We start from the raw sequence: 20,485 nt of genomic DNA, 5'->3' as shown, positions 1-20,485 counted from the left end.
CGGACGCTTAACTGACTGAACCACCCAGGCGTCCCCCCACCCCCTTCCACTTTCTTAGAGACGTTTCCAGCTCTCTCCTCTAGTCCTGTTCTCTGTTCTTCTTCCCTCCTGTCCTATTGCTGTTTTTTCTCTCTCCCTCATCCTCCCTCCCTCCCCCTCCACGCCTCTCTCTCTCTTTCTCTCACACACGCACACACACACAGAGTTGCATCTCTAGGTTTCCAATAGACTGGGACAAATATGTGACCTCCAAAATTAGCAAGATAGAGTAAAATTAATGTACTAAAATGAAGCAGGCAGAAGGAGTATATTATGTCACTTAGAAGGGCCAGATCACGTAAACTGGCCCAGTCAATTTGTATCTTTATGCCACATGACCAATAATAAATGACCAATAAAAAGTAAATTGCATCTGCCACCAAGTTACTTGAAAACACGATGACAGCGGTCGGTACGCTGTAATCACCAGAACCGGCCAAGACCCTGCCTGGCTGCACCTCGTGGTGGGGAGGTAACGGTCACCAAGGGGAAGCACAGGTCCCTTCTGGACCGGCTCTGTCACGGGGTGGTGTGGAGTCAGGCCGTGTGGATCAAAGCTCCAGCGGGTAAATGTGACACGTGTGTGTCACCGTGTTTCCAGCCACCACCAACAGCCGGAGAGGGTCTCCAGCCACATAGGATGCACGCCCACACCTCCCCTGCACGGCCCCGGGCTCCTCCTCCCCGCTTGAGGCCCCGCCCAGCACTACCGCATACTCCATGGTCCTTCCCCTCCCCTCCGCTGTGAGTTCCTCTGCTCATCTGTTCATCTTAGTCATGCATTCCCCGCACTACCTGCTGGAGGCTGTTCCTTCCATCGAAGGGTCTTTCCCAGCTCTTCCAGGCCTGTGCCATCCTACTCGCGGTTAGGACTTACTCAAGTGGCACCTCTTCCGGGGAGCCCTCCAGGCCCTGCCACCCCAAGCAGGACTGGGCCGCGCTAGTTCCCTATGCTTTGTGTCCACACCCACCCTCGCTGGCAGGCCTCTGCCGCCTATGTGTAAACACGTGGGCAAGGTCTGTGTGCTGTGCCCACTGGTATCCTGCCGCCCTAAGGACCAGGCCCAGAGCCCTTCCTACATAGCCATCCGGCCAGCACCCCCACAGGAGAGAATAAGGCACCAAAAGAGGTCACCCCTCTCTGGGATGGTGCCGTCTGACAGCATGACTGGAGGAGCTGTCATGCTTGCTGGGAACCCTAAATCTCAGCGAGCAACTGAGTCTCCCCCACCTGCCCCTGCCCAGCGGGTACGATTTCCCAACATCCATATACAGATGGCTCCAAGAGAGGCACTTAAAAACCAGTTCCCCAGGGGGCTTAAGCTCAGCCCCTTAAGCAACGGGTTCAGCTCTTGGTTCGCACGGTTCCTGAGATCCAGCCCCACCTTGGGCTCTGCACTGACACCATGAAGCCTACTTATGATTCTCTCTCCCTCTGTCTCTGCCCCTCCCCTGCTCTCTCTCCCTCTAAATAAATAAACTTAAAAAAAAATCCTCATCTCTCCTCTAGGGTTTGCCCTCACCCCATGTCCCACAGGACCCAGGGCCCAGGAAAGGAAATTCAAAGAACAGTAATTTGGGGGCGCCAGGGTGGCTCAGTCCGTTAAAACTCTTGATTTTGTCTCAGGGCATGATCTCACAGTTGGTTGGTGAGTTCAAGCCCCAAATTAGGCTCCGTGCTGCCGGCCCAGAGCCTACTTAGGATTTTTCTCTCTCTCACAAATAAACATTTAAAAAATCAACAATTTTTTAAAAACATGGAAATTGGAACAATGGCAAGATCCCATGTCTCCCCACTGCCAACAAAGTTCAAATTACTTTTTTTTTTTAATGTTTTATTTATTTTGACACAGAGAGAGACAGAGCATGAGCGGGGAGGGGCAGAGAGAGAGGGAGACACAGAATCTGAAGCAGGCTCCGAGCTGTCGGCACAGAGCCTGATGCGGGGCTCGAACTCACAGGTCGTGAGATCATGACCTGGGCCGAAGTCCGATGCTCAACCAACTAAGCCACCCAGGCGTCCCCCAATTACTTTTTTTACTGTTACATAATCAGTCTTGATAGGATGCCAATGAACAGCTACTGGAGTAAAAGTCTATCCAGTCTTCTGGAAAACAACCTGCCTTTTACACACGAAGAATCGCGAATGTGTGTTTCTTCTTACCAAAACCACAATTTCACCACACACATGTTCCTCCAAGTAGGAAGCTACAAAGGGACTGTAAAAATAAATTCTACCTCCACGGGATGGCACAATATGGAACCATTAAAAATCATGTTCTTCTGATACATGAATTTAGCAAAGTTGCAGGATACAAAATCAATGTACAGAAATCAGTTGCATTCTTATACACTAATAATGAAGCAACAGAAAGACAAATAAAGAAACTGATTCCATTCATAATTGCACCAAGAAGCATAAAATACCTAGGAATAAATCTAACCAAAGATGTAAAAGATCTGTATGCTGAAAACTATAGAAAGCTTAGGAAGGAAACTGAAGAAGATATAAAAAAATGGAAAAACATTCCGTGCTCATGGATTGGAAGAATAAATATTGTCAAAATGTCAATACTACCCAAAGCTATCTACACATTCAATGCAATCCCAATCAAAATTGCACCAGCATTCTTCTCGAAACTAGAACAAGCAATCCTAAAATTCATATGGAACCACAAAAGGCCCTGAATAGCCAAAGTAATTTTGAAGAAGAAGACCAAAGCAGGAGGCATCACAATCCCAGACTTTAGCCTCTACTACAAAGCTGTAATCATCAAGACAGCATGGTATTGGCACAAAAACAGACACATAGACCAATGGAATAGAATAGAAACCCCAGAACTAGACCCACAAACGTATGGCCAACTCATCTTTGACAAAGCAGGAAAGAACATCCAATGAAAAAAAGTCTCCTTAACAAATGGTGCTGGGAGAACTGGACAGCAACATGCAGAAGATTGAAACTAGACCACTTTCTCACACTATTCACAAAAATAAACTCAAAATGGATAAAGGACCTGAATGTGAGACAGGAAACCATCAAAACCCTAGAGGAGAAAGCAGGAAAAGACCTCTGTGACCTCAGCCGTAGCAATTTCTTACTTGACACATCCCCAAAGGCAAGGGAATTAAAAGCAAAAATGAACTACTGGGACCTTATGAAGATAAAAAGCTTCTGCACAGCAAAGGAAACAACAAACAAAACTAAAAGGCAACCAACAGAATGGGAAAAGATATTTGCAAATGACATATCAGACAAAGAGCTAGTATCCAAAATCTATAAAGAGCTCACCAAACTCTACCCAAAAAACAATTAACCCAGTGAAGAAATGGGCAGAAAACATGAATAGACACTTCTCTAAAGAAGACATCCAGATGACCAACAGGCACATGAAAAGATGCTCAACATCGCTCCTCATCAGGGAAATACAAATCAAAACCGCACTCAGATATCACCTCACGCCAGTCAGAGTGGCCAAAATGAACAAATCAGGAGACTACAGATGCTGGCGAGGATGTGGAGAAACGGGAACCCTCTTGCACTGTTGGTGGGAATGCAAATTGGTGCAGCCGCTCTGGAAAACAGTGTGGAGGTTCCTCAGAAAATTAAAAACAGACCTACCCTATGACCCAGCAATAGCACTGCTAGGAATTTACCCAAGGGATACAGGAGTGCTGATGCATAGGGGCACTTGTACCCCAATGTTTATAGCAACACTCTCAACAAGAGCCAAATTATGGAAAGAGCCTAAATGTCCATCAACTGATGAATGGATAAAGAAATTGTGGTTTATATACACAATGGAGTACTACGTGGCAATGAGAAAGAACGAAATATGGCCCTTTGTAGCAACGTGGATGGAACTGGAGAGTGTGATGCTAAGTGAAATAAGCCATACAGAGAAAGACAGATACCATATGGTTTCACTCTTATGTGGATCCTGAGAAACTTAAGAGAAACCCATGGGGGAGGGGAAGGGAAAAAAAATGAAAGTGGGAGAGAGCGAAAGCATAAGAGACTGTTAAAAACTGAGAACAAACTGAGGGTTGATGGGGGGTGGGAGGGAGGGGAGGGTGGGTGATGGGTATTGAGGAGGGCACCTTTTGGGATGAGCACTGGGTGTTGTATGGAAACCAATTTGACAATAAACTTCATATATTGAAAAAAAAAAATCATGTTCTTAAAGGGCACGTGACAACCGCCGGAGGAAGGAAATGCTCCCCATCACTTGTTAAGTAAAAAAGCAGCTCACAAAAACCACATGGGCCATAAAGCCTATTTAAAAAATGTACTGTAAAAAAAAAAATGTACTGTATGCAACCAAAAATTACTGGGGGCAAATATACTAAAAACGAAACAGTGGTGAGACTGTGGACATTTCTTATTTTATTCTTTACATTTTCTGTAACATTTACATTACTGGAGAAAAAAAGATATTCAGAGAAGCCAACTGATTAGTTCTGACCAGTCGCTTCCTTCATTTTACATCCCCCACGGCCGCCGAGAGCCGACAGGGTTCGGCCTTGGGCCTAGAGGAGGCCTGAGCTCAGAATGGACCATCCAGCTACCACTCGTCCGCTAAAATACTGACGGTCCCCGAGGGAGCTCAGGGACTGTGTCACCAAGTGACCAGAACCCTGGCCAGTCTCCTCTGACTCCATTGCTAGCTTCCTCCCCCGTCCCGCAAGCCGAATCTACTCTCTCTCTGAAGTCACACACTGGCCTGTGGTGAACGGACTGACCATCAGAGCAAAATCCTAATAAGCAAGATGAATCCCGGGGCCCAACCAAAGCAGCAGACGGCAGGCAGCCCTCTGGGAAACCAACATCTCTGACGCATCACCCTCCCCGGCTTCTTTTTCTCATCCTTAAAGCGCGGGCCAGAGATTTCAAGAACTTTCTTTGTAAGCAATGGAACTTCTTTTAAAGACTAAACCTATATGCAGTGTCGGTCAGCTGAAATCAGAGATGCTCTGGTTGAAGGGATGGAAGAGGCTTTCTCACCCTCCCCGGCAGAGGCCCCTGACATCCTCCCAAGGAGCTAAAACGAGATGATGTCTCCCGTTCCCGCTCTGCACACGCTCCTTAACTCTTCCATTCTCGACGTCTGCGGCAAGCTTACCGGTCGACAGCTATGACCCCCAGCGTGAGCATGCTGGCCGAGCTGATCAGCAGGTACAGAAGGGCGGAGAAGTTGCACCAGACCACGCCGAAGATCCATTCCCTCCGGATGGAGCTGGTGGCCACGAAAGGCAGCACCAGCACGGACAGCAGGAAGTTGGACAGGGTCAGGCTGAAGACGAACTTGTTGCTGAGGGTGAGGAGGTAGGACTTCTTGTACAAGGTGACCACGATGACCAGGTTGCCCAGGCAGACGAACACGGTGATGATGATGATGGCAACGAAGCTGGTGACGACGACCCCCTCTCCGCCACCCTCCTCCTCTGTGAGGTTACTCAGCTCCTTCCCGTGGCCGAGGGAGGAGTTGAGGCTCATGGTCAGGGCACCTCGGCGTGCGGTGGGCAGAGCATGCCGGACGACTAGAAAAAGAAGGTGAGACCAGGGGACGGGGAAAGACTCGTCAAATCGCATCCTACGCACTGGAGAGAAGAGCAGCAGAGGCCCCCGTTCTCCTGCCAGTCCCGAGGCTCTCAGCCAGTCTTCCCCACCGGCCTGCTTTCTACAACCGACTTTCCGTGCGGCTCCACGTGTCTGCCTCCTTGAACGATGGGCTCGTCCAACCTAAACCATCCTATTCGTTTTCCCCAGGGCCAGCGGTTCAAAACCTGTGACGTCACTTAGGAAGCGGCGCCAGCCAGAGAGCCGATCCTCAGGCCCCAGCCGAGACAGGCTGGTCCCAGAGACCCGAGGTCCAACCTAGGAGTCTGCGTTTGAAACGAGCAGGGGACAGGTGATTCTGTTTCAAACGCGCTGTGGACTGCTGCTTCGGGGCCCCCGCAACTCAGGGAGGTCCCTGAACCGCAGCACCGGCATCACGGCAGCCCACGGCTCAGGCACGCCTCTGACTTCCTGAATCAGAATCTGCATTCTCACCCCAGCTGATTCGCGTGCCCACTAACGTCTGACAATAAGATTATCACAGGAGGGCGCGCGGGGGGGCTCAGTCAGTTGAGCGTCTAACTCTTGATCTCGGCTCAGGTCGTGATCTCACAGTTGAGGGATTGAGACCCACGTCGAGACCCGCACGGGGGCTCCCTGCCGCACGCGGAGCCTGCTTAAGATTCTCTCTCTCGCTGGGGCACCTGGGTGGCTCAGTCAGTTGAGCATCCTGCTTCGGCTCAGGTCACGATCGTTCGGTCCGTGAGTTCAAGCCCCACGTTGGGCTCTGGGCTGTCAGCACAGAGCCCGTTTCAGATCCTCTGTCGCCCTCTCTGCCCTCCCCGCTTGCACGAGCAAAAATAAACATTAAAAAGAAAAGATTCTTTCTCCCTCTCGCTCTGACCCTGCCCTGCTCACACACATGGGTTGTCTCTCTCCCAAAATAAACAACTGAACACTTTTTGAAAAAGATTATCATAGGAACTATTCTGAGTTCCCCGAGCAGGGTTTCAACAAGCACAACTCATATTGAGACAGCATCACTCTTCTTGTGAGCGGTGGTGAAGGAGGGCAAGGAGCCAAGCACCAATTATAAATAGGTAGGTGCAGGCACAGTTTGAGCTCCCGGCCCACAGACACCATGCTCTACAAGGCACAGTCCCTGCTCCGAGACACCGGCTCAGAATCTCGGCTAAAGCTCAAGGTTAACAGGTGAACATTAAATCCTACAGATGCCTGTTTCCCCAAAACTGCCATCTACTCTGATCAGCCAGAAAATCCCACAGATCACTTCCTCCAGCGGCTCTGGATCCCAACAAACAGAAGACACCAGAAGGAAAGATTTCCTTTCCATGAGCCAGACGACAAGGACCCTGGGGCCTGAACTGCCCACACACAGCACAGAGCCTTCCCCGCAGCCGCCGGGACCGACGCCTCTGTCCAAACACCTCTGGCCACAGGGAGGGGGCCCTTCTTCTGTTTCCAGCAGAAGAGGCAGCCTTTCTTCTCTTTCCAGCAGTCCTAAGTGCTGGCTAGAAAGCTTCCCTTTTCAGTGAGCCTGACGGCGGTGGGTCAGAACCACAAACCCGAGGCCTGCTGGCTGGAGCGGCACCAGATAATTCTTTTGTTTTTTTTTTAATTTTTTTTTTAACGTTTATCCATTTTTGAGAGAGGAGGGAGGAGAGGCAGAGACAGAAGGAGACACAGAATCCGAAGAAGGATCCAGGCTCTGAGCTGTCAGCACAGAGCCCAGCGCAGGGCTCGAACCCATGAGCTATGAGATCGCGAACCTGAGCCAAAGTTGGATGCCCAACCGACTGAGCCACCCAGGCACCCCAACTCCTTTTTTTTTAATGTTTATTATTTATTTTTGAGATAAAGAAAGCATGAGCAGGGGAGGGGCAGAGAGAGAGAGGAGGACAGAGGATGGGAAGCGGGCTCTGTGCTGACAGCAGAGAGCCCGATCTGGGGCTCAAACTCACAAACCGTGAGATCGTGACCTGGGCCAAAGTCAGACACTTAACCAACTGGATGTTTGTTAACTCTTATAAGTAAATTATTGATTGATGTCTCGAAACCAAAGTCCTACATAAGCTTATTATTCTTAACTGTACAAGGGATAACATGGTGGTAAAGAAAACAGACTTCGAGTCATTAGACAAATGAACTGGGAGAAAATATCACTTCTGTCACAGAGAAAGGACTAATCATTCTAATTTACAAATAATGCCAAAAAAATAGAAAAGGTGAAAAACCAGAAACGTGAGCAAAAGATATAAACAGAAACATGGAGCTCTCTGAGGAGTTCAGTGTTAACTAGACTTTTGTGGGCATTTCACAGCACATACATCCTCAGATCGTTAAGTTGTATACCATAGACGTTCACGATGTTAATGTGTCAATTTATATCTCAATAAAACTGGGCATGAAAAGACGTAAATGGTTCACAGGAAGCGATAGACCAATCGTACTCAAACGTACGAAAAGATGCCCAGTTGCAATGAAAATAAGAGAAATGCACACAAAACTACACAAAGACACCGTTTCTTTCCTTTCACGTTCTGGTGGCGAGGCTGCGGGGAGAGGGGCATTCCCCTCTGTTCCAGATGTGCGTGCAAAGGGGCAAAGCCCAGTGGAGGGGAAGGTAGCGATATCTAACAAAGCTACATATGCATGTAGCCTGTTTCAGATTCTGTGTCTCCCTCTCTCTCTGACCCTCCCCCGTTCATGCTCGGTCTCAAAAATAACTAAACGTTAAAAAAAATTTTTTTTAATTAATGCTGTAGAAGTAAATATAAAATGGCTCTGTAGTGAATTTCCACATTCTCAAAATAAACACTCAGTGAAAGTGAGTGCATACAATTCACAATGAGGGAGCGTCAACAAAACAAACAAACATACAAAAACAGAATTGACATTCCAAGAACTTAAATTAATAGAAAAAGATGAACGAGACTATACACACAATTAAAATCTTTAAAAAGAAAAGAGGTAAGAACCATAATGAAAGAATAAGACATGAAACAGAACCAAACAGAAATTACAGAAATTAAAATTTTAGTTGTTAACATTGAAAACTCAATGGTCATGCTGCACAGCAGATTTAGCTAAAGAGAAAGATAGTAAACTAGAAGACAGCTCTGAGGAAATTACCCAGAATGCAATCAAAAGATTAAGAAACTGAAAATAGGAAATAAAAGTCAAGATTCATGAAGGACAGGATAAAAAGATACAACACATGTTCAACAGAAGTGGCAGCAAGAGACATTAACGAGAACACGGGTGGCAAACACTGCTGGGTGCCTACCCAACAATCACTCTGGTTTTTCTCCTGACTGGCAGACCTCTTACTTCGTTTTGGTGTCCAATCCTTCTCCCAGTGACTCTGAAGGTTGATCCCATCCCCAGTTTGGGGAGCTAGATCCCGGTAAGTCTAAAGTAATCACTGTGTCCTTTCTCCTTGCAATTCTGGCAAAGAAGTCGGAAAGAGATGTCTGGGGATAAACAGGGTGGAGAAGGGGATATCTAGGAAAAGCTGCTTTGATCTCACAAAGACATTGGGAAGAAAAATCTTTTCCTAATGGCCCTAACGGCAAAGAAGGCACAGACAGGGCAAAGGCAGCCATCTTGGCATCCTTAGATGCTAAGTCAGCAGAGAGCTGGATCCTTGGGCTGCTGGATTAACAGATGCTCAAGTCACTGCATCCTGGCCTCTTGTTATGTGAAATACACATTTTAATACTATATCTTAATCTACTTAATGTGAAATAACATATTTCTTAAAATGACTTTGAGACCTATTTTCATTGAGGCTTCCGTTACTTGAGTCAAAAGCATCCAATTTACAGTGGGTTGGGTCTACACAGTATTTAAAGATATGACTGAACATTTTCTAGGGTTAAAGAAACATACAAGTCCTCAGAATGAAAGGGCATATCAAATTCCAAGAGTAAATCAGACAAAAGTCTGCACAAGGCACATCACAATGAAAAATGTCAAACACCAAGATACAGAGAAAAACAGTAAAAGCAAACAATTAGGGGCACCTGCGTGGCTCAGTCTGTTAAGCGTCCAACTTCGCCCAGGATCATGATCTCGCCGTTCCAGAGTTCGGGTCCTACGTCCGGCTCTGTGCTGACAGCTCAGAGCCTGGAGCCTGTTTCGGATTCTGTGTCTCCCTCTCTCCCTCTGCCCCTCCCCTGCTTGCATTTGGTCTCTCTCTCTCTCAAAAATAAACATTGAAAAAATTTAAAGAATACCAACTAGATAAACAGCAGCCTCTTCTTTTGAAGAAAACAGAAAATAGAGGCCAGAAAACCATGAAACGCTCTCTGTAAAGTGCTGAGGAAAAGAACTCTTGTGCTAAAGTTCTACATTATCATGCAAGAGAGGGCACAATCTACTTTGAAGCAAACAAAACCTGAATGTTTACTAATAGTCCCTGACTGAAAGATCCACTTAAAGACACATTTCATGAAGGAACCCAAATCCAAAACTAAGGGGCAGGGCGCAAGAAGCAACTAACTGTTAGAAAAGAAACTGGTAACTATACGGCTAAATCTAAATAACAACTGCAAAAAAAAAAAAAATTTTTTTTTTAATTTAAAAAGTCAAACAGCAACAATAAATCTTATACAAACAGCTAATTTGAAAACAGGCTGAAATGAAAATACAAAGCAAAATGGAAGCTCTTAAAGGCATGGTTAGAGTAGAAATAGTCCAGGTGGGTAGGTACTCGGGGCGGAAATTTTGGTTCCGGCTGTCTCCCCAGCACCCGGACAAGTGCCTGGCACATGGTAGGGAAACTCCATCATTGTCGGTACACGAATGACTAGCTGCTGAAGTTCTGTTATCGTTAGGTCAAATACGAGTGCCAACAATGCGAAGGTAACCACTAAAAGCATAAAAACAGGACGCAAAAGTTCCGATCCAAAAGATAAGGGAAGAAGCGAATGAAGTTCCACTTGCCCTTGTTCCCCCCCAGTGGCCCCAGGCTGGCTCACTAGTGAACCAGAGGCCCAGAGAAGGGCTGCGGGGCCCAAGCCGCAGTGGGGAGGCACAAGCCCCGGCAAATCTCCCAGGGGGGCACCTTTCACGACCCAGAGAGAGGGCGTCCTGGCAGGCAGCCGGCTTACCCAGGGCCTGACAAGCCGGGGCCCATGGAATGGAAGGAAATGCGCGTGTGACTCACATTTCGGCTCTGCGGGGCCCCTCTGCCGCCAGACCCACGGGGGCATCAGCACTCCCACACTCCCTGTGTCCTGCCCTGTGCTGCGACTCCCAGAGACAGCCCGAGCGTCACGTGACTGGGGTTCTATCAAACCTGTCAGAGGTTACTCCGGGCTGAGAGCTCGCCCTCTCAGGTCACCAGGGAAGGCTCACCTGTCTCCTCCGCCGTGGCTCAGTGCGGCACGGCCCTTCCTCCTTCGGAACCGCCTCGGTCCTCTTGGCCATTCCCGGGGACGGTGAACGGCCTAGTGGACTAGACTGCTGGCAACGGCTTCGGGTCATTCAAAGCCAGATCTTGACACTGAGGCGAGCGATCAGTGTCATTTCGGCTTAAAAAACAGGCAACCGGGGGGCGCCTGGGTGGCTCAGTCGGTTGAGCGTTCCGACTTCAGCTCAGGTCATGATCTCACGGTCTGTGAGTTCGAGCCCCCCGTCGGGCTCTGTGCTGACAGCTCGGAGCCTGGAACCTGTTTCGGATTCTGTGTCTCCCTCCATCTCTCTGCCCCTCTCCTACTCACGCTCTGTCTCTCTCTCTCTGTCAATAATAAATAAACACTAAAAAAAAAAAGTTTTTTTTTAAACACAAGGCAACCAAATCTGGGCGGCTCAGTCGGTTAACTGTCCGACTTCGGCTCAGGTCATGATCTCACTGCTCGTGGGTTGGAGCCCCACGTCGGGCTCTGTGCTGACAGCTCGGAGCCTGGAACCCACTTCAGATTCTGTGTCTCCCTCTCTCTCTGCCCTTCCCCCACTTGTGCACGCACTCGTTCTCTCTCTCAAAATAAATGTGAAAAATATTAAAAAACAACAACAAGGCAACCTCACAGAATACTGAGTCAGGTATCTATTGTGTTTTATAAACTGGTTTGCATGGTAATTTCCACGAAGGAATTCTAGAAGTACCTTGATTTGCAAAAACAGAATTACTACAATGTAAGGGTGGGTTCTCTCTTGTTTGTGCAAATTTGGATATTTAAATTTTTTTATGTTTCATTTTTTATATTAGAGAGAGAGAGAGAGTGAGAGAGAGCAGAGTGCGAGCAGGGGAGGGGCACAGAGATGGAGACGGAATCCGAAGCGGGCTCCAGGCTCCGCGAGCTGTCAGCACAGAGCCCGACGCGGGGCTCGAACTCATGAGCGGTGAGATCATGACCTGAGCCGAAGTCGGATGCCCAACCGACTGAGCCACCCAGGCGCCCCAGTGCAAGTTAGGAGGTTGACGGTCTCCCCTCAGTTTCTTACCTAGAACTCTTGATTTTCATCAACTTGCAGTGGGCGTCCTTCCTGCCCAGACTGCAGTCGCCCTGAACTTGCCAGAAAAAGACGACGTGGCCTGGGGGTCAAGTGTATAGACACTAAGCCAAACTGCCTGGGTTTGAAGCCCGGCAACTCTACTTCTTAGGCTCATGAGCTCAGTCGACTTCTGTTCCTCATCTATAAGAAGACGATCTTCCTCACGGTTACGGCGAGGTCCGGGCGAGTTTCCGCCGATTTCTACCAAGCGCCCGGAGCAGCATGTGGACGAGCGAGGTCTGGCCGCGCGCTCGTGGGAGCGCCCGAGGAGCTTGCCGATTTCACTGTGGGAAAGGACCCTTCCTGCACGTTTTGGCCACGGCCACGTGGCCCAGGACTCTGGCTGGAACAGCTCAAGGACAGACTCGCTCCCACGGGTTGGGAGGCTGACAGAACGCGGGCCGGGGCGGCTGCGGTGGCGGCCGCGTGTGGCACCGTGAGCAGAGCTGAGGGAATGACAGCAAGAGAGGGAGGCACGGGGAAGGGGGGGGAGAGAACGCCGTGAGCCCGGCCACGCGTGCTGGCCCAGTAACCTGAGATTCCAAATCCTCTCCTTCCCTCGGGTGCCCTTTCTCCTCCCGTGAGGCTAAGTGGGCTGGGTTTCTGACACCTGCAACTTCGAGAATCCCAACTAATACTCTGATCCGACATGATCCGCACACAAAATGGCAAGACCCCCACCTTTTTGGACATCGGTACCAGGAACCTTCTCTTCTTCAAGGTTAGGCCGACTCCTCAGGCACAGCTCTGCCTACCTCAGCCTCCTTCTTAACACCTTATCCTTTCCTTCCTGCTGCAGCCCCGCGGCCACCGGTGCCGTGGACTGTTGTAGGGCACCCCAGCATGCCGCCTCTTTGGGATCAGGAGATCTGTGGCCTAGTCCACAAGCCGCTACAAAGAAAGGGAGGCCTTCCCTGCCCCCCCCCCCCCAGCGCCGCTTAGAAGTGAGGCCACCAAAGGGACACCCGAGAGCCCGCAGACAACGGGCCCAGGCTCAGGTGGGTGCTGGGAGACCATGGTGATCGGAAGGTGGCGGTTCTCTTGACACCTGTCTAACAAGGGGCTGCTGGACATGACAAGACACATCCGTCCTCCCCAGAAGTCTTCTCTAGAAAGATAGTTTCTTTCAGCATAAGGCAGAAGGTTCTCTTCTGACATTCTTAAATATACCCGAGCGGGAGTGGTTCCCGCTCTCCTCCACAGCCACCCACCTTTATGAAGAGCCTGAGCACCCTGGAAGCTGGGACCGCCAGATGCCCTCTCCTAAAGAAATTCAATGCTGGGGCACCGGGGGGGCTCAGTGGATTGAGCGCCCAACTCCGCCTCGGGTCATGAGCTCACGGGTTGCGAGTTCGAGCCGCGTCGGGGTCGGTGCTGACGGCTCAGGGGAGCTCAGAGCCGGCTTCGGATGCTGTGTCTCCCTCCCTCTCTGCCCCTCCCCCGCCCACGCTCTGTTTCTCTCTCTCTCAGAAATAAACAAACATCAAAAAAATTTTAAAAAACAACAACAAAGGAGTATTTCCTAAACACCACTTCAAACAAGCCCAGGCGAGGTCACTGTCGTGCTATTTCGGCAGCTCTCTCAGGGGCTCTTCAGATCAGCACCTCCCAGCGCTTTTTACACATCAATCACCAGCCGGAGGGGGAGACGGGAAGAAGGTTCTAATAACTACCTTGTGGTGCACAAAGTAACTGAGATAGACAGTAAGCCCCCACCCCTCCAACCTATAAACCAGACCACACACCTCGCTGAGAGCCAGAGAGACATCACAAGATCCCGGGGTCTCCTCCTCCCCTCCCTGGCACTCACATGAAAAGTGTCCCAAACACGGCAGGTGCAGCAACTTGGCCTCTGTGGGGACAGGGATGCCCGCACAGCCAGCCCAGAGTCTTATTACCACGCACAGGGCACTCGGCCCTTGTCCCCACAAGGGCACCACAAACCCAGGAATGTCCTGGTTCAACATCTCTCACTTCGCATGTAGAGCAGGCCTGAGCTGTGGTCTGCTTGGGAAAATGCACGAGCCCTTTTTCTGCACCAGCAGAAGGGGGAAAAAAAAGCTACAGTCAGAACCCCAAACGACCTTACGTTCTCAGTCCCCGACCGAGCTCTGGGTTTGCCAGCGGGAAAGACCTGGCTTTGGTCCCCTCTGCATGGACATTATCCCCCTGAGCACCTCACTGTCCTTCACAACAGCCTTCTATAGAGACTGGAAGGCTGGAGCTGGGGTTCTTCACCGACTATGATCCTGTCCACAGGGGTCAACGATGAGTCTGCCTGATGTCTTTCCAAAACCAATTTCTTGTTCCTCAGCATAGACCTTCCCCGAGGCTTGGTCCTTGATCCGTCCCTTTCTCCCAATACCCTTGAGAATCACATCCATTCCCAGAGTGTTGCTTATTTTTAACTAATAATAAATAGTGTTTGCAAAACCCTGTGCAACATACAATGTATCCTCACCTGCATCATCTCTTTAGATCTCCTGGGTAACTTTTAGAGGGAGGAATTACTCTTCTCCCCATTTCAGAGAGGCAGCGAAACATATGGTTAAAAGCATGAACTCTGGAACTAGAGGGCCTGGGTTCAAATCCCAGCTCCACTACTTACTGGCTCCGTGACCTTGACATGTTACTTAAACTCTCTGGGCACCGGCTTCCCCTTCTGTAAAATGGGGATAATACTCTTGCTCAGGCATCTGCCTCACAAGCTTGGTGGGAGAAGTCAATGAGTTAATATTTGTACGGTGCTTAGAATAGTGTCCGGAACCACATCAGTATTTGTTAAATAGATAAAATGGGGAAACTGAGGCTCAGAAAGGTTAAGGGCCTAGTTCAAGAGAACAGTAAGTAGTAAACTTGGTCCTGTGGTGTGAGACTGTCTTCCATCCAGCCACTTAGCACAGGAGAAGCTTCGGCATGGCGTGGCCTCATCTACATTCCAGATTTCTGACCCACCAACCCCTTCACGGGCCTTCCGTTCCAGCCAGCTATGCTGTGTGCTCTCGTTTCCCATCCTCTTTGCTTCTGCCTGTCCTCTACACGGAATGCTCTCCCCGTTTGTGGTACGGATGAATAAAGATGTACTAAATCTAAGATATGTTCCTGATCTACTGGTCTAATAACTTTACTGAAAGAGGAAAGGAAACAAACAGGTAAATGGGGCAGCGGGAGACTGAAGCCTAAAGAACAAACAAAAAATATACCAAGTCACGACATGGAATTTGGCAATGATTTCTCAGATGCGACATCAAAGGCACAGGCAGAAAGAAAAAAACAGGGGCGCCTGGGTGGCTCAGTCGGTTAAGCATCCGACTTCGGCTCAGGTCATGATCTCACAGTCCGTGAGTTTAAGCCCCACGTCGGGCTCTGTGCTGACCGCTCAGAGCCTGGAGCCTGCTTCAGATTCTGTGTCTCCCTCTCTCTCTCTGCCCCTCCCCCATCCATGCTGTGTCTCTCTCTGTCTCAAAAATAAATAAACATTAAAAAAAGAAAGAAAAAAACAGACAAACTGGACTTCATGACGATTTAAAAATCTGTACATCCAAGGATACTGTCCACAAAATAAAAAGGCAACCCACGGAATGAGACAAAACATTCGCAAATCACGTATCTGATTAGGGATTAACATCTAGACTATATTAAGAACTCCTAAAATTCAGCCACAACCAAAAACATCCCATGTCCAAAGAAGATATATAAATGGCCAACAGGCACATGAAAGATGCTCAGCACCACTGAGCATCAGGAAGAGTAAATAAAACTACAAGGAGATACCATCTCATACTCATAAAATGGCTACTATAAGGGGGAAAAAAACCCAAAAACAGAAAATAACAAGTCTGGGTGAGGACATGGAGAAATTAGAGCCCTTCTGCACCACTGGTGGGAATGTAAAATGATAGGGGTGCCTGGGTGGCTCAGTTGGTTAAGCGACCAACTTCAGCTCAGGGCATGACCTCGCGGTTCGTGAGTTCGAGCCCCGCGTCAGGCTCTGTGCTGACAGCTTGGAGCCTGGAGCCTGCTTTGGATTCTGTGTGTGTGTGTGTCTCTCTCTCTGGCCCTCCCCTGCTTGTGCGCTCGCTCTCTCTCAAAAATAAATAATAAAACTTTAAAAAAATTGATAAAGCCACTGTGGAAAACAGCATGAAGTTTTCTCAAAAAGTTAAATATGGAATTATCATACAATCCAGCAGTCCCGCTTCTGGTGATAAACCTCAAATAATTAAAAGCAAGGTCTCAGGGCGCCTGGGTGGCTCGGTCGGTTAAGCGTCCGACTTCCGCTCAGGTCATGATCTCGCGGTCCCTGAGTTCGAGCCCCGCGCGGGGCTCTGTGCTGACGGCTCAGAACCTGGAGCCCGTTTCAGATTCTGTGTCTCCTTCTTTCTCTCTCCTCCCCCGCATATGCTCTGTCTCTCTCTTCTCAAAAATAAATAAATGCTAAAAAAAAAATTAAAAAAAGCAAGGTCTCGAAGAGATACTCGTACACCTGTGTTCCTAGCAGCATGATGCACACCAGCTAAAACGTGAAGCAGCCCAAGTCGGCCCTGACTGATGACTTGACAAGCAACCCACATGGGTAAGCCCATGTGGGTATACCCACATGATGGACTGTTAGCCTCCCGAAGGAGGCTCTGACACAGGCTCCCGCACGGGGGAACCTGGAGGGCCCTCTGCTGAGTGAAAGAAGCCAGTCAGTCACGCAAGGGCAAATACGCATGGTTCCACTTACACGAGGTGCTCGCAGTAGTTGCAATTACAGGCAGAGGGCAGAATGGCGGATGCCAGGAGCCGGGGGAGGGAGGAAGCTGGTGAATGGGGTTAGTTTTACAAGATGAGGAGCGTTCTGGGGACGGGTGGCAGGAACGGGTGCCCACCGTGACTGGCAGTCAATACCGCTCAATCGCGCACTTGAAAATGGCCACGACGGCACGTGCATGGGAGATGTACTTAGCACAATAAAGACACGGAAGAACCTTCTCTTGAACTCCTCTCCCCACAGGGTGTGGAGAGTCACGAGCGAAGGAGGCAGCGGCTATCTTCACCCGGTGATGATGACGGTGACGAGGAGGAGGGCCGTAGGCGGCGTCCAGAGTAGCCTCCAGACAGCAGGGGGCACGGGCCGTGTGGGGCGTGGGCGGGTGACTCCTCACGAGCTCCTCGCCCCGGCGGCCACTTCCGGCGGCCACTTCCGCGGCCGGATGCAGTAAAGGCACGCGCCCATCGCGCTGCACCCTCCCCAGAGCACACGGTGAAACAAAACTCAGCTTCGTGCTCCTCAGACCCCTCTGCGGCCGTCTGGGTTGCGCACGTTGGAGACTGTGAGGCACACCGCGTTCTAAGCCAACTTGGACTCGGAGCCACACACTGTCAGCTGAGTTCTTTCAAAGGGCCACTGGCCTCCCTCCCGGGCCGCCGTCGGCAACCCCGAACGCCGCCAGCATCTCCCGGTCAACACGGACGGGGGACGGTCCATCGCAGCCTCCCGGAAAGTTGGCCAACAACCAGGTGAAGCCGCGACGAAGACAACTCACCAGGGGAGAGTCCTAGGTCCCGAGAGAAAAGCGCTTTAGGGAGAGGAAGCAGCAGCGGTTTCACCACAGCTCTGGGCAAAACATTCAGCAGCCTGAAGGTGGAGCACGACCCGACCAGAGAGACGCCCAGCTGTACACAAGGCAGCTGTCTCTCCTCTGCCAGACCACCGGCCACCCGGGCCTGCACCACAAGATTCCCCGGAGGGGGCGGGAAACAAGGGCAGACACGCCAGCTTTTCCAGGGCAGGCTCGGGAAAGCCTCCACGGCACCGGCCCACGGCCACCCTGCCTGGAGCTGGGATCCCGGCAGCTCCGGGAGGCGAAGCTGGGTCACCCCAGGTCAGGACACCCGAGGCTGCTCCTCTTACCTGATGCTGAGGCCAAAGGTGGCTGTGCTGGGCCAAGGGTCTGGTCACGATCCCCTGCTCGGGCAGAGAGGCGCCAATGCCACTCCCCAGAGCTCCCGACTCAATACACCCAACTGGCTACTCGACGGCTCCAGTCGGACGTCACGGACACGGCAAGCCTAGCACGTCCGAAACCGGACTTCAGATCTCTCAGGCCTGCCGGTTCCACATTCTTCCTCATCTCCTGTCATGGTTCCCCCATCCTCCCAGGCCCTAAACCTGGGAGTCTCTCCTGACTCCTCACCTTCTCTCGCTTCTCCTATCTGGTTCATGAACAAATCTACGGGCTCTAATTTTGAAATGTTTCTAGAATTCAACTATGTCTGACTACCGCTGCTACCATCACTCCGGCCCAGGCTTTGTTGTATCTTCTCGGGATTACTAAAATAGCTTCCTCGCTGGCCTACCTGCGTCTGCCACTGCCCCCATTCTCAACACAGTCCCCAGATGAGCCTGTTCAAACAGAGGTCAGAACAAATGAACAAGCCACGGCTTTACTCAGAACCCCAAAAAGGATCCCCAGATCACTCAGAACATGCCCCGCAGTTTCCTACGTGATCTGGCTCTCCCTTACTGCTCCAACCTCATAATAAAAATCGCTTTTTACACCCACTGCAACCACACTGGCTTCCTCACTATTTCACAGACACATCAAGCATGCATCTACCTCAGGGCCTTTGTACTTGCTGCTTTCTATGCCCGGAATGCCCTCAGCCCAGAGTTCTTTGTAGGTTGCTCTCCCAGTCTAAGTCTTAACTTAAATCACCTTTTAGGCATGGCATTCCCACCCCCACACTACCTTTCATACCCCTCTCCCATACTCTGTGGCCCCATTCTCTTCCTTACTTTTTCTCCTTAGTGCACATGTACATACTCGTTAATCTGTTAATGCCTTTCTCTCCCATGAAACCGTATGCTCCACGAGTGCAAGGAATTCTGGCCTACAAATTTCTTCACTGCCACCCAGAACAGTGACTGACAACGAACAGGTACACAATATACGTGATAAATAACTGAACATATGAATGAGCCACGGGACACTGGGCATCCTGGCATAGCAGGCATTTCTGGCTCTGCAGACACAGCAGCCACTGTTCATTATCCAGTCGATACCCCCTTTCCCCTCTCAACACAACTCTCACTTGACACGGGGCACTAAACGTGCCCACGAAAACAAACTCCCTGTACAGAGCCTGAGCGGCCATCAGACCCAGTTTCAATCAACAAATGTCTACAACGTGGCCAAAGGCTATCCACTTCCTGGGGGACAGACCCAGCTATGGCTCCCGCTCTTTTTCCTTTCCCCTCCCTCCCTACTGGAACTCAAACCCGATGCTCACAAGTGAGGCAGCCACCTTCTGACCAGGTAGCTGGAAGTCCCAATGCAATCAGTTTGTGGCCCAAACCACATCCCGAACTGCGAGGCCTCCGTGCCCAGGCATGCCAGTCGACCACTTTTTGGTTAAGTCCTTGTAGTACAGTCTCCCCTGCACGCCACGTAGAGCAACGCCAACTTGACACGTAGGTCAAAGGTGAGAAGAGAGACGTAGAGGAAGGCAAACCCTGCTGTGCGTGAATGTTATGGTGCAATCCGATTGCTGGTAAGAACTGGTGCCGTGGGGTCTTTGTCCATCTGTCCGTCTTCTTCTCCCACCTGCCCCGTCCCCTCCCCCTCGGCCCCACAGTGATCCTAACTCGTTCGCCCTTTTCCATGGTAACTCTACACAGAATCAAAGACTCTAAGCAGTAGGAAGAGAGGGTCTCCACTAAAAAGTTCTCTTCCAAAAGGGCACTAAAAGCTGAGCTCATCCTTGGAAATGCCTCATGTTGGATAGCTGAGTTTTATGAATTGGTGGGGTTTTTTTTCACCTTAAAATAGCAAAACTCTTTATTTTAAACCTTTAAGCAAAATTGTGAAAATCTAGCATACGTTTCTGTATATTTTAAAACAAAGGATACGAAACATAGTAATTTTCATGACGATGGCTCAAGGCCGTTAAGTACCAAGATAAATGGAATTTTGATTTGGAAAAGACCTTAGAGATCAATTGTAATGCAACTGCCTTCTTCTGAAACCTCCGGGAAGACTGTTACGCTCGCCCGGTTACTCAGCAGGTGAATTTCCACCGTGAGCCATCGACGCAGGATCAGAGATACAGTGATTCCCTCCAGTTAGATGAGGTAAGGGTACATCCTCTCACACCCGATGCGCCTTTAAATTCTCTACTTCCTTCTTACACTTTCTCTGCAACTTTTTTCAACTTTCTGCTTCCCCTTTTCCTACACAAAGTATACTTAACTACAGTTTTCCTCGTCTAGCTTATGAAAAGTCTGCGAATATTCTGCAAGAGCAAATAACATCTCGGGGGAGCGCGTCAGTGCAAAGATCTCCAACTATGGCCTCTGTCATACATATACGTCATTTC

At 49.9% G+C, this 20,485-nt stretch overlaps 1 protein-coding gene across 1 annotated transcript in view; it reads right to left on the bottom strand.

Moving 5' to 3' along the window:
- The window catches only part of GPR161 (G protein-coupled receptor 161), a 48,867-nt gene that overhangs the window by 15,893 nt on the left and 12,489 nt on the right, over window positions 1-20,485 (bottom strand). The window contains exon 3 of the mRNA XM_047077333.1: window positions 5,163-5,580. Coding sequence (XP_046933289.1) covers window positions 5,163-5,580 — 418 coding nt within the window. The remainder of the gene's footprint in view (window positions 1-5,162; window positions 5,581-20,485) is intronic.

The sequence above is a fragment of the Lynx rufus genome, unplaced genomic scaffold (genome assembly GCF_022079265.1).
Source record: "Lynx rufus isolate CCGP_SWC_20201006 ecotype Redwood Valley unplaced genomic scaffold, mLynRuf1.p SCAF_15, whole genome shotgun sequence".
NCBI lineage: Eukaryota > Metazoa > Chordata > Mammalia > Carnivora > Felidae > Lynx > Lynx rufus.
This window is presented reverse-complemented; position numbering and strand designations above follow the sequence as displayed.